At 51.1% G+C, this 14,150-nt stretch overlaps 1 protein-coding gene across 1 annotated transcript; it reads left to right on the forward strand.

Annotated features, from left to right (window-relative positions):
• The first annotated feature begins 535 nt into the window (after window positions 1-535).
• On the forward strand, window positions 536-11,758 carry Hpd (4-hydroxyphenylpyruvate dioxygenase). The gene is made up of 14 exons (XM_052168034.1): window positions 536-564; window positions 674-700; window positions 1,147-1,209; window positions 1,550-1,654; window positions 2,128-2,170; window positions 2,308-2,390; window positions 3,423-3,512; window positions 5,419-5,522; window positions 6,074-6,151; window positions 8,123-8,285; window positions 8,425-8,496; window positions 9,936-10,058; window positions 11,296-11,412; window positions 11,492-11,758. The coding sequence occupies exons 1-14, from the start codon at window positions 562-564 to the stop codon at window positions 11,600-11,602; spliced, it is 1,182 nt and encodes a 393-aa protein (XP_052023994.1). The 5' UTR covers window positions 536-561; the 3' UTR covers window positions 11,603-11,758.
• The last annotated feature ends 2,392 nt before the right edge of the window (window positions 11,759-14,150 follow it).

Below are 14,150 nucleotides of genomic sequence, written 5' to 3' on the forward strand. Positions count from 1 at the left end.
TGGAAAAACTGTGGCTCCCAGGCTTGGCGACTCTTCGCAGAAGAGCCAGAATGCAAACCCCTATATCCTTGTCTCTAACGACCATGAAACACAAAAACCCTTTACCCTAAATAAAATCTACATGTTTGCTTTGCAAGCTGGGTTTCAAGCAACCCCCAACAGCCTAGCCGACTCCCCCTGAAGCAGGTATCCCCTGACCATGCAAGCTGGCCTTGCTTTCAGAGTCTTGAGTCTACATGGCAAAGATCACAGTCTTACCCCAGGGTCTGAGCGAGCATGTGCCTTTGGCCTCCTGCCCTGGCTCTGCTCTCCTGGCCAGTGGACTGAGGCATGTCACTCTCTCTCTCTCTCTGAGTCTGGCACTGTCACCCTGCCCTGAACAGCCAGAGCTGACTCAGACGTTCCCAAGCCCAGGATGGCCCAGGGTTAGCTCAGCACCCCACCCCCAGGGAGGCCAGGCCAGGGGCGGGTCCGGCCCTTCCAGGTGGTAAATACTCTGTCCAGCACCACACCGGGCTTCTTGTTCCAGTCTTGCTGGTAGAGTTCTGACCACCATCTACCATGGTAAGTCTGTCTGAGCCTTAGCAGTCTTCCTGTGAGTGACGGCCCATGGTGACTGTTCAAGAACTGCCCTTGTCATAACTTTTCCCTGTGCTTTCTCTGTCTCTACTAGACAACCTACACCAACAAAGGACCAAAGGTAAGCTGGAGCAGAAATCCAGGTTCTCGGACTAGGGGGAGGACAGGATGTCAACACGGGAACGACGTAGATGTGAGATACCTACGCCTGCAAACTCAAATTCGTCCCTGCCATCGTCTCCCATTGGCAGAGCTGGATTCGATCTTAGCTTCCGTCCTTAAATGCCTCGCGATCTCTTAAACCTGGTCAAATTCCTTCTACGGTCTACCATTCCCCCTTCCTGTGAACCCTGGGAAGACCTCCTGGCAGGGATGGGGGTGGGGGGGATTTCCCATTTCTGAACCCTCGAGGGGGCACAAATCCTATAACAAGAAAAGTCTTAGGAGCTAGCCAAAGACGGGAGCCGGGTGTGTAACATTCTCCGAGGTTCGGGGTCGAGGCTGGGGTGAGGTGACAAAGGTGACCTACTTCCAGGGATTCATCCTCCTCCTCCTTTCCTCCTGCAGCCCGAGAGAGGCCGGTTCCTCCATTTCCACTCTGTGACCTTCTGGGTAGGCAACGCGAAGCAGGTAGGAAAACGCCGGAGGGGCCAGAGGGCGAGCCGGAGGGGGCAGAGGGCAAGCCGGAGGGCCTCATAAAGGGGGCTGGACCCAGCTGGAACTGGGATTGGCTAGGGCGAGGGGAGGATCCAGGCCGGGCTAGGTCCGGCACTTTGGAACCGCGTTACACAATCAGGGCCACAGACCCCAGCAAGGACCTTGCAGAGGCTGAGGCCAGCTGCCTTTCTTCTTGGGAGGGTCTCCGAACGACAGACATGGGGGCAGACAGAAGGCAGGAGCTCCCTTCTAGGGATCGCCAGACTGGTCCCCACAACCCCCTGAGCCCCCTGTCGCTCTGTCACCCACGCAGGCTGCCTCCTTCTACTGCAACAAGATGGGCTTCGAACCTCTGGCCTATCGAGGCCTGGAGACGGGCTCCCGGGAGGTGGTCAGTCACGTCATCAAGCAAGGAAAGGTCAGTACACGCCCAGGCGGCTTGGGGACACCAAGTGTGTCCAGGATGGGTTGTGTCAGGACACACACCTAGCTGGGTCCAAGATGCATGGCTAAGCTGCCACTGACCCATGTCCCTCCCGGGCCACAGGACTCTTCCTGGTTTCGTATACCCTTCTCAAACTCACCCAGCATTGGACCCACTGAAGCTCTAGGAACCTAGGATATCAGGGAAGGGCGTTTAAAGTGGTCTCTGGTCCGTGGGATTGCTGGAGTCCTCCAGGCACCAACCACTGGGAACCCAGTGCGTGCCCACGCTTTGAGGACCAGGGGACAGCTGCAGCAGAAAAGGAGCTGAAACGTAGTGGTCCAGGGATCCTGCATGGTGGAGCCTTGTGTCCCACTAGGGGCGCCATAGAGCAAGCCGGGAAGATGGAGGGCAAGCTCTTCCCCGCTATCCTGGACACCCATCTCGTCCCCTTGTCCACTTTTTAGATTGTGTTTGTTCTCTGCTCTGCTCTCAATCCCTGGAACAGAGGTGAGGGGCATCCCGTCCGGCGGCAGCATGGCTCTGACATTTGCGTCGGGGCATGGGTTGGGGCAAAGGTGAGGCTGGGGCTGGGGCCGGGATAGAGCCTAGAAACTCCACTGCCCGCATTCTCCTGACGACCACAGAGATGGGCGACCACTTGGTGAAGCATGGCGACGGGGTGAAGGACATTGCATTCGAGGTGGAAGACTGCGAGCACATTGTGCAGGTGAGGACCTCTTGGACTGAGCCTCTGCCGCTAGGACCTCCCACTGGGCAGGGCTGGATCCCAGCAGCCCCGCCCCGTCTGAGTTCCGCTGACACATGCCCCGCCCCCTTCTGTGTGTGTGTGTCTGCTCTGTGAGCATCTTGTCTACATCTGCAAAATGGAGATAGCCGCTGCCTCTCGGGAAGCTTGGAAAGAAAATAGATTGAAATGATCGTGTTTGGAGCATAGGGGTCCTCAAAAATAAAAACCAGCCATGGTGAGGCATGCCTAGAGTCTCAGTGGGAAGATCAGAAATTCGAAGTTGTCCTCAGTTATATATATAACGTTCTGAGGCTAGCCAAAGCTACATGAGACTGTACTTGAAAAAGAGTTTCCTTGTTTATGCGTTGGGCTCAACGGTAGAGCACTTATCTCACATGCATCCCTAGGAATGCACTCAACAAAAGAAAAAGGAAGCTTAGGGCGGCTGTGTGATTTTGAGTAGGTGACTTAACTTCTCTGTGCTTATTTCCTCCCCTACGGAATGGAGATGACAATACCACCCACTGCAGGACTGGAAAGATTAACCCCTAGCACAATGTCTGGCTCGTGATATGAGCACTTCCTGCAGCGAGTGAGCTCGTACTAAGAAAATATGCAAACCCTGTGTTCCGGAGCACTCAGTGCAGGGCCAGACACACTAGGTGCTCAGTTAACAGCAGTTCCTATTTTGCTGTGTGATCACTCTTTTTCTAGGAGGGGGGGGGGGGGAACTGAGGACTGAAGAGAGGTCTGGTTCAAAGAGTCAGTCGGCAGAGGCCGGATACACACTCTTTGTCTCCTATAAGCAAGCATGCCTCTGACCAGTCTCTCTACCTGCCAAATGGGCATGAGGCCAAGTGACAAAGGATCCCGCTGAAGGTAGCTAGGTGTCGGGTTTACATCAGGACTACCCAGAAGGCCACAGTGGGAGCAGCAGCGCACAACACACACACACAATGTCATCAGGAGTTTCCAGCCCTCACTATTCTCCCCACTTGGTCCCACACACAGAAAGCCCGAGAACGGGGCGCTAAAATTGTGCGGGAGCCATGGGTGGAGGAAGACAAGTTTGGGAAGGTGAAGTTTGCTGTGCTGCAGACGGTAAGTGAATACTGATGTCCCACCAGGAGACACCAGGACCCCTCCCCCAGCAACCTACCCACTGTGCCACCCTATCCCTGTGCCTCGGAGTCCAGCCTTCCCCTTTGCAAATGCTTGGCCAGTGCACAGAGGCTTCTGGGAGATAGCAGCCATCTTCCCCTGTGGAAATAACAGCTTGAGGGTAGAAGCTTCAGTGAGGTGGAGGCTTTAAGAAAAAGAAAAGGAGCCGTGTCTGAGGAAGTCATCCGTCACACTAGCTTGGTGTCTCTGAGCAAGGACTGGGACAGGACATCCCATGGGACCTGGGCACAAGCTGAGCCTCCCTCTGCCACGGTCACTTCAGCTATGCCCCTCCTATGTCTGAAAAGCACCTAGGAAGATGATACGGGCCACACAAGGTTGGCAAGTCTGTGAGACAGTTGCAAGTCTCACTTGCTCAAAGTTATATTCAATGCAAAGATTGCTAAAATTGGCCCAGTGGAGGACCCGTCTTCTCAGTACCTGGGAGGCTGATGCAGGAGGATCATAAATGTAAGGCACTTTGGCTCAAATCCAGCCTAGGGAGCTCTGTGCAACTCTGTGAGACTTGGTTTCAAAGTCCAGACAGTGAAGAGAGGGAGACAAGACAAGATGGGGCTGTGGGTGACGTGTCACATGCGCAAGCCTGGGGACCGGAGTTCAGATCTCTAGCACCTGTGTAAAATGTCAGACACAGCAATGCACACCTGTCACCCCAGCCTTTATGGTTAGGGGACTGACACAGGACAATCTCTGGAACTTAGTGGCCAGAAAGCCTAGAATCAAAGAAGCTGCAGGTTCAAGTGAGAGACCCTGTCTCAGAAAAAAAAATGTAGAAAGAGATTACATAACACCAGTATTGACCTCTGACCTCTGCACTCAGGTGCACTCATGTAGAGGCAAGTGCACACATACAAATACAATTTTAAAAAGATAAAATAGTTTTAAAAAGTTAAAAGATCCAGGTGGTGGCACATGCCTTTAATCCCAGAACTCAGGAAGCAGAGGCAGGTGGACCTCTGAGTTCAAGGCCAGCCTGGTCTACAAAGAGAGATCCAGAAAAGCCAGGGCTATACAAAGAAGCCCTGTCTCATAAAAGCAAACAAATAAACAACAACAACAACAACAACAAAGGAAGTTAAAAGAGAGTTTGGGGGGCTGGAGAGATGGCTCAGTGGTTAAGAGCACTGACTGTTCTTCCAAAGGTCCTGAGTTCAAATCCCAGCAACATGGTGGCTCACAACCATCTGTAATGAGATCTGACGCCCTCTTCTGATGTGTTTAAAAGATAGCTACAGTGTACATACATATAATAATAAAATAAAAAAAATCAGAGAGAAAGAGAAAAAGAGAAAGAGAGAGAAAGTGTGTTTGGATACAAGTCAGTAATAGAGGACTTGCCTAGAATTCAGAAAGTCCTGTGCTCTGAAAGTAGAAAAACAAAAAACAAAAAACTCCAGTATAATTTAATCCAATGGTGTCACCTAGTTAGTTTTACTGAGCACCTACTATGTACTAGGCACTGAGCTAGCAGCTAAGGATACTGACAAAGAGCAGAAGACAGGCATGGTAGACCATGCCTGCAGTCTTAGCACTTGGGAAGCTGAGGCAGGAGGATCTCCATGAATTTTAGCCCAGTTTGGGCTGCATAGACTCAGTCTCAAACATAATAAAGCCGTGAGGACAGGGACAGCATCCATGTGTCACAGTCTGTGATCCTAGGCAGACTCCCAAGCAAAACAGCAGGTAGTCGAACATTCTAGAAAGGATCGTCTACTGAGTTAGGGTGGAACTCACGGCTGTGCCAGTGCTGAGAGAAGAGGGGGGGCCTTGCGAGGGTTGGTGCAGTGAGGGCTTCACCCTGATCCCAGCTGCTTCGCACCCCCAGTATGGAGATACCACACACACCCTGGTGGAGAAGATCAACTACACCGGCCGTTTCTTACCTGGATTCGAGGCCCCAACATACAAGGACACCCTGCTTTCAAAACTGTGAGTGTCCCTTGGTGTGGGGCTGGCAGAAAGCTGTGGTCTCTTTCCCCTCTGTGGAATGGGCTTCTCGGGTGGACTGGGACATCTGTAAGCATGTGGTGGGGGACTTCATCAGGTGGGACAGGCACCAAGCAGAGGCGCAGAGGCTGAGGTCCTGGGTCTCCAGCCGGGCCGCCTGGGTTCCTGTGCTGCTCCATCATCTCCTAACCGGTTAACCCTTTGCAGGCAGCTCCACGTCCTGTCTCTGTCTCATCATAAGGTGGGGATGGTAGCCAGGCGTGGGGGTGCGTGTCTTTAATCCCAGCACTCTGGAAGGCAGAGGCACCCCAATCTCTGTGACTTGGGGGTCAGCCTGGTCTACACAGTGAGCCCCTGTGTTGAACAAACAAAGGACAAAACAAAGAAACTGTTCATAACAGGTGTTCAGTTAGTTGCGGCTGCCGCTCAACGCGGCCTACTACTCTGTCTGAGCTACTAGTGTAGGTGAAGGGATGGGAATGGAGAGACTTAGGGGCTAGCTTTCTCACCTTCCAACTCCCTCCCTCTTCTAGACCGAGCTGTAAACTCGAGATCATTGACCATATTGTAGGCAACCAACCCGACCAGGAAATGGAGTCTGCATCAGAATGGTGAGTCCCTGGCCTGCCCCTCTATGCTGCTAGAGACAGACAGGCCCTCCTGCCAGATCTACTTACTGGTTTTTTGTTTTTAATTTTTATTTTTGCCGTGTGCTCACATGTGAGGTCGCGCACATACCATCCCACAGCACATGTGGGGAGATCGGAGAAGAACTGGCAAGAGCTGGTTCTCTGGGTCTACCACACGGGTCCTGGGGATGGACCTGGGTCATCAGGCTTGGTGGCAAGCGCCTCTGTCCACCGAATGCCCTCACCAGGTCCCGTCTCCCAGTTCTTGAACTGAAGAGGAAAATAGGCCCAAGGTGGCAGGAGGCTAACCTGAGGTTACAGATTCACGTATTCACTGTGAAATATTCACCTACCCTCATCCAGGAGTCCCCTGACCTACCCCGAAGTAGTTTATCATTGTACGAGGCCACTGAGAATAAACAGACCTGCTCGTGAGAAAGATATAGTCAAACACACTTGTCTGTCTGTCTGTCTATCTATCATCTATCTATCCTATCATCTATCAATCATATATCTATCATCTGTCTATCTATATCTACCTAACATTCTATCATCTACCTATCTACATCTATCTGTCTATCTATCTATCTATCTAACATCTATCTATCTATCTATCTATCTATCTACCTAACATCTATCTATCTATCTATCTATCTATCTACCTAACATCTATCTATTTATCTATCATATATCTACCTACCTATCTAACATTTATGTTGTGGTAAAATCTCCAACCCAAATAAGCCTGTGTTAAAAAAAAAAAAAAAAAAAAAAAAAAAAAAAACCTCAATCAATATGAATACAAGCTGTGCGCTTGGGTGGGGCGGGTCCACCACTGCACTACTATTCCCAGCCACGAGACCCCGTATAACTTGTGCTTCTCCAGGTTGCGTGCTCCTGCTCTATTTTCCTTCTACCTCCTCCTCTGTCATCCTTTCTCCCCTCCCCCATTCTTCCCCCCCAAACTTTTCGGCTCTACCTTCCCTCCCACTGCCCAATCACTGGCTCTAGACTTTATTTTCCAAGTTAAAATGGGCAGAAGGATCACAAGAAGTCACCTGAGCACATGATTCGCTCCTAGTCCCAGACAGCCCCTCACGGAGAAGTGGAATTACCATCAGAATACAAACAGCACCAGGGCAATCCACAACTTATCTATCTAACTATTTATCTATCTATCTATCTATCACCTATCTATCAATCATCTATATATCAATCACCTACCTATATATCAATCAACTGTCAATCACCTATCTATCTATCCTTTGAGACAAAGTTTCCTGACTGTCCTGGAACTCACTATGTAGACCAGGCTGGCCTTGAACTCACAGAAATATGCTTGTCTCTGCCTCCCAAGTACCGGCACTAAAAGTGTGCACCACTACGCCTGTCACCCAAATGAGGTTTTATAGCAAACCCCAGTCCTGTGAGAACAAACCTAATCCCCGAGAAGACTCTTGAGAATTACCTGACGATTGCGAACTAACCCGCGTGCACACGGCAAAGCCCACTCCTCCAACCACATAACCTAGTTAACCTGGACGTTAACTAGGCACAGCGGAGCCAGCTACAAAAGCAGTCTACCACTGATCTAAAACCAGCCTTGGGGGGGGGGGGTCCTAGCTTTTCAAAACATCACAGTGACATTTAAACGAGTTCAGGGAACACATCTGAGCCATAGAGTTATAGCGACATCACATTCATCTACACCAGAAGCAAACAGCTGACCCTCTGTCGGACAGAGCATTGGATTCCCAAAAAAACAAACAAACAAATAAACGGGAAAAAAAAAACAAACCCTTTCCTTCCTCTTAAAAGAAAATTGTCAAAAGCACAAATCTATGATGTGCGTGATGTCACTTTTTGGGGATCCCACGCTCAATGGTGGAAATGGGAAGGGGGTTGGAGGGTCTCCGAAGGCACTCAGGGGTGTGTCCCCCGGCCGCTCCGCAGGTACCTGAAAAACCTGCAGTTCCACCGCTTCTGGTCCGTGGATGACACGCAGGTGCACACGGAGTACAGCTCTCTGCGCTCCATCGTGGTGGCCAACTACGAAGAGTCCATCAAGATGCCCATTAATGAGCCAGCCCCGGGCAAGAAGAAGTCTCAGATCCAGGTGGGGTAGGAGATGGCGGGGGGGGGGGGGGGAGGAGGAGGCCTGCGGGGCTCCGAGGGGGCAGAGGTCTGAGAGATAAATGATAAACCGTCAAACGGATAAATGAGAGTGGTTCTCGTCTTTGTTTTCCCTCCCCCAGGAATATGTGGACTACAACGGGGGTGCTGGGGTCCAGCACATCGCTCTCAAGACGGAAGACATCATTACAACGGTTAGAACCCTGTGTCTGGCCCAAGTGCCCTCTGTTATCAACCACAGGGACAGTCTCTGCCAGTTAGAGTAGCGGGTGGCGGCAGTCCTCCCGGAAGGGAAACAGGGCTTCCCTTCCAGCCCCTGCAAACTCATGCAGTTACCCCGACCATGCTGGAGAAGTTCATTGTGCAGAACAATCCAGTCCCAGTGTAAGCAAGGCTGAGCTCTGGTCCAGGCTCCGCTGGTATTTTGCTGTGTGCCCCAGGGGACTCAGTGCTGTCTCTGGGCTTCAGTGTGCCTCTCTCTAAAAATAAGATTAGACTACAAGACTACATATGTCCTGTTAACCAGATTAAACAGGTTTTGCCTGTGGATGCAGCCTTCAAGAAGGCTAATTCAGTCCTGGTCTGAAGGACAGACAATGTGGCAGGGGCTGCTGGTGGTGGTGGTGGTGGTGGTAAAAGCTATGGGGGAAAAGTAGGAGGGCAGAAGAGAAGGCATAGCATATAAACAGGCTGATCAGGAGCCTTAGAGTTTCTATTGCTGTGAAGAAACACAAGGAGCAAAGCAACCTGGAGAGGAAAAGGGTTTATTTGGCTTATGCTATGCGTCCAATCACAGCTCATCCTCAAAGGAAGTCAGGACAGGAACTCAAACAGGGCAGGAACCTGGAGACAGGAGCGGATGCAGAGGCCGTGGAGGGTGCTGCTTACTGACTTGCTCCCCCTGGCTTGCTCAGTCTGCTTTTTTTTTCTACACCTCAGGACCTCCAGGCCAGGATGACATCACTCACAGTGGGCTGGGCCCTCTCCTGTCAATCACTAATTAAGAAAACACCCTACGGGCTGGCTTACAGTCCCACCTTAGGAAGGTTCCCTCTTCTCTAACGACTCCAGCCTGTGTCAGGTTGACACAAATCTAACCAGGATGGAGGGCCACATGAAGAAGGCATTTGGGAAGAGATGCACATAGAAATGAGGAGTGTACCCCAGGCAGAAGGGACCACCAAGACAAAGATGAGAAAGCCAGGAAGGTTACAGAGGCAGCAAGAAGGGTGTGGCTCAGATAGGACAAGGGAGGGAGCCGGGAAGAGGTGGGAACAGGAGTGGGTCTTAAGTGCCATGGATGGCACCTTAAATTTTGACCCTGATGTGTGACATCATCATGGGCTAGGCAGCAAAGACACACTTATGTCATTCTGGTTGCTATACTGAGACAGATATAGGTCGATGCCTGCCTCAATTTCCCCAGCAACGCTCAGAAAGGCAGGTACACAGTGCACATTCTGTAAGGAAGAGCATCACTAGTATTCTGTAGAGTGGAGACGGAGACAAATAGGGACCCTGGTGGCACCCCGACAGAGCTTGGACAGGGACCCCCGCCACCTCCTGCCCCTGTAGTTCCTCCCAACAATAGAAGTTGAACAATCAAGCTGACCTTGTCTCCGCTCCATGACAGATCCGCCACTTGAGGGAGCGAGGCATGGAGTTCTTGGCTGTCCCATCTTCCTACTACAAACTGCTTCGGGAGAACCTCAAGACAGCCAAGATCCAGGTGAAGGAGAGTATGGACGTCCTGGAGGTGAGGCCGGGGCCCGATGCTTAGCCAGAAGAACTGGGACCCCGAGTTCACTGGGCCACACACAGAATGAAAACCCACACTAGATCCCGGCCAGCATGGGACTTGTGTACTGGGATATCGGAGCCAAGAGAGAGTTGGTACCAGGCAGAGAGTTGAAGCAGACCCGCGGGAGGCTGCTCTGCAAAGAGGAACCAAGAAAGGATGACTGGTGACTTTAATTGAAACCTCTATGAGAAGGTTCTGGCCGCGTGAAGAGCTGGGCAGAGAAGAATAATTCCAAAGAGAATCAAGTGTGCAAATGTCCTGAGGCAGGCACAGTCAAGTGTGTGAGAGACAGAAAGAAGGACACATTTGAAGTGTGACGGAAGTCAGGCAGCTTGTCTGAGGCCAATTGTTCTCACAGCTATCTATCTATCTATCATTTATTTATTTAGATTTTTTTCAAGACAGGGTTTCTCTATGTAGCCCTGGCTGTCCTGGAGCTCACTCTGTAGACCAGGCTGGCCTCAAACTCAGAGATCTGCCTGCCTCTGTTTCCCACGTGCTGGGATTAAAGGCGTGCAGCATCCCTCCCGACTAACTTTTTAATTTTTGAGACAAGGTCTCACTGAATATGCTCTGGCTGGCCAGGAATCACTTTGTAGACCAGGCTGGCCTGGGTAAAGATATACATGAGTGTGTGTCTCTGTATGTATACAGGCTATGTGCTTGAGGAGGCCAGAGGAGAGTACAGAGCCCCTCCAGCTGGAGTTACAAATGGCTGTGAGCTGCTGTGTGTGTGTGTGTGTGTGTGTGTGTGTGTGCGAACCCAGAGTCAAATCCTCCTCTGCAAGAGCAGCAAACGCTCTTACACGCTGAACTATTTCTGGGGCGGAAGACATGTTTAACATTCTGAGAAACCATCCCGATCCCCTCCCCCCCGGGAGGGGGGCTGTTTTTCCAAAGTACATGCAGCGTTTTTTTACATTCTCCCCAGCAACAAAGAAAGTCCTGGTTTCCACTGAGAGCCATCTGATGGGGGCTCTAGAAGAAAGGCCAGGCTTCAAGCTGGAATGGCTGTGGGTGGCTTAGACAGAATAGTCTGGGGACATATTTGGAGAAAGCTGGAACTGTTGGAGAAAGGAGTCTTTTATTGGTTTTGATGGTGCACGACCCTTTACACTTTCTAAGGATCCCACAAGGATCCTACAAGGCCCAGTTTACCTTCCTTTAACAGAGCCCACTGTCTCCCTCCCAGGAGCTGAAAATCCTAGTCGACTATGACGAGAAAGGCTACCTCCTACAGATCTTCACCAAGCCCATGCAGGACAGGCCCACACTCTTCCTGGAAGTCATCCAACGCCACAACCACCAGGTACACGGCCTGCGCCCAACGGGTAGCACCAGCGGCTTGCTAAAATCCCCCGTCTTATCCTTGCCTTCTGTCACCACAGGGCTTTGGAGCAGGCAACTTCAACTCTCTGTTCAAGGCTTTCGAGGAGGAGCAAGCCCTAAGGGGCAACCTCACTGACCTGGAGACCAATGGTGTGAGGTCCGGCAAGTAAGCCCCACCCACCCACAGACCACGCAAAGCGCTGGACACATCAATCATCTCCAACTGGCTGAAAGGCTGAACCTCAGGGCTCCACCTACATCGTGGCCACGCCCCTTCCATTGCGAGGGTCCTCCTTGCTCGCTTCCTTCCTGCTGAGTAAAGCTACCCTCCCAGGTCCAAGATTGTGTCTTGTGTTTGGGCCCCGCGAGGAGCAGTGGCGTCACTTAGCCACCAGGGGGAGACCAAGACCGCTAAGCTGCCTGTGGCCTGTGTGCGGACTGCAGGTGCAGGGTGCGAGAACTTTAAGTGGGACCCTGCTGGTAAGACCCATCCTAGAAAGACAGAAACAGACTGGGTCCTGAGGTGGGTTGGAATGTGGCGGCGTTTCATCTGATGGCTTTAAAATCTTTAAAGACGAGCCCTCAATGACATCCCTCGGAACACACGAAAGAGGTCAAGGGACTTTAGGGTTGGCGTCCTTCCTCAGCAGTCACAGGGCATCTTTGTTCCTGGTGTGTATGACAGAGCCCAGACCCCAGTGTTCTGAGTCTCTTGGCTCCTGCCCTGCATCCTGAGTATGGCAGTCACCAGACCCCCAAACCCCAAAGCTGCATTTCCTGACGCCTTGTGCATACTTGTATGAAAAAGCAAGGCAACCGGAAAAAGGGTGAATGGTGGGAAAACTGTTGGATTTCTTCAAAACCCTGGGGTTGCATCTCAGAGACAGAGCATATCCAACCTACCACACGAGTGCTGTCATCAGCACCAGGGACAGAGTGGGGTGGGCGTCACTTCCTTTTCCTTTTGTTTTCGTCTGACACCATCCACTGAGCACTAATCAGCTTAAAATTAGGTTCACTTTATTTTGAGATTGGGGCTGGGGGTGGGGATGGGTGCTCTAAGTGTGTAGCCCAGGCTGACCTGGAACTTGCTACGTAGATCAGGCTAACCTGTAACTCTAGTTTGGCTTGCTCTGTCTCCATCTCCCAGAGGGCTGGGACTCAGAGTTGTTTGGCATCGTGCCATGGCAAAACTAGATACACTTTGATCTCCATAAGTAAAAAAAAAAAAAAAAAAAAAAAATCCAAAGCGGTATCGGTATTATGGGGGAGAATCCAGATGGTTTCGATTCCAGTTTGTTTCCCCCCACTCCCCAATAGAGAAAAAGTCAGGGCTTCTTCTTCTTCTTTTCTTTCTTTCTTTTTTTTGTTTTTGTTTGTTTTTGTTTTTTCTTGAGACAGGGTTTTTCTGTATAGCCCTGGCTGTCCTGGAACTCACTCTGTAGACCATGCTGGCCTCGAACTCAGAAATCCGCCTGCCTCTGCCTTTCAAGTGCTGGGATTACAGGCGTGGGCCACCACCACCCGGCAAAGTCAGGGAGGGCTTCTAAGATCATGAACTAAGAAAACGGAAAAATAAGTTAGATGTGGTGGTGCACGGTTGTAATCCCAGCACTCCAGAGGATGAGGCAGAAGGATCAGATGTTTGAAGACAGTCTCTATGATGGGCTGAGATTCAAAACAAAACAAAACAAAAACAAAAAATGTGGGAGAAAATGAAGAAGATCAGGCAGCAGCTGATGCAAAACACCTCCCGATTTCCATGGCGCATGCAAAAAATGTCTCTAACCTAGAAGGCTGCAGCCTGCAGCTTGTGGGCCACATCTGGACATATTTTGTCTGTATGTCTTTAAACCAAAGAGTCAGCGTTTTTTGTTGTTTTGTCTTTGGTTGTTGTTTTGAGACAGTCACGGAGCCCTGGTTGGCCAGTTCGGAACGCTCTATGTAGACCAGGCTGCTCCGGAACTCACTAAGTCCCTGTGGATCTGCCTTGCAGGTGCTACAATTATACACATATGCCACTCTACTCGAGTTAGCATTTTTAGAGAGCTGAACCATTTCACATACACATTTGGGGGTTTTGGTTCTTACAAAGACACCCCTGCCTCGGTACAGAAGACACCTGTCGCCCCACAGCTGTCTGGGAATGCCAGGGCCACATCCCACACCAGACACTTGTTAACCAGGTGACCCTGGCTGGACCCGGCTGATTACCTCTCAGTGCCTGTTGCCACATCTGGTGAATGGAGAAAACGCGTAGCTCCTAGCAGAACTCTTGGTGACTTTCTCACTGAACACACTTAAAACACTGGCCAGTACTATGCCACATGAATTAGGCTTAAATGTATAGCCAGGGCTGGCCTTGAACTCAAAATCTTCCTGCCTCCTCTGCACCCCAGGTGCCAGGATCGCAGGCAAGAATCACCTCTCTTGGCTCTATGCCCAGGTTTGTTTTGGTTTTGAATTATTAGTGTGTGTGACACGCACACGTGAGCGTGTAGACACGCACACCGCACATTTTGAGGCTGGAGGGTAACTCTGGGAAGCCTGCTCTCCCACTCTGAGGACTGAGCTCAAGTCACATCCAGCTTGAGTGTTCCTGTCTATCTCACGGGCCCTGTTGGGGCCCGTCTCCCCTCTACCTGTACCCGAGTGGGGGATTACTGAGTGTATGTGCCACTGTGTCCAGCCCTGTTCTGGGTTTGAGTCTTCTCAGAG

Source organism: Apodemus sylvaticus, chromosome 22 (assembly GCF_947179515.1).
Source record: "Apodemus sylvaticus chromosome 22, mApoSyl1.1, whole genome shotgun sequence".
In the NCBI taxonomy this organism is placed as follows: domain Eukaryota; kingdom Metazoa; phylum Chordata; class Mammalia; order Rodentia; family Muridae; genus Apodemus; species Apodemus sylvaticus.

Excerpts from the sequence above, each read along its gene's own strand:
- Hpd (XM_052168034.1), top strand. Across the intron at positions 1,655-2,127 it reads ACGTCATCAAGCAAGGAAAG|ATTGTGTTTGTTCTCTGCTC; the intron begins GTCAGTACACGC and ends TCCACTTTTTAG. Across the intron at positions 6,152-8,122 it reads ATGGAGTCTGCATCAGAATG|GTACCTGAAAAACCTGCAGT; the intron begins GTGAGTCCCTGG and ends GCCGCTCCGCAG.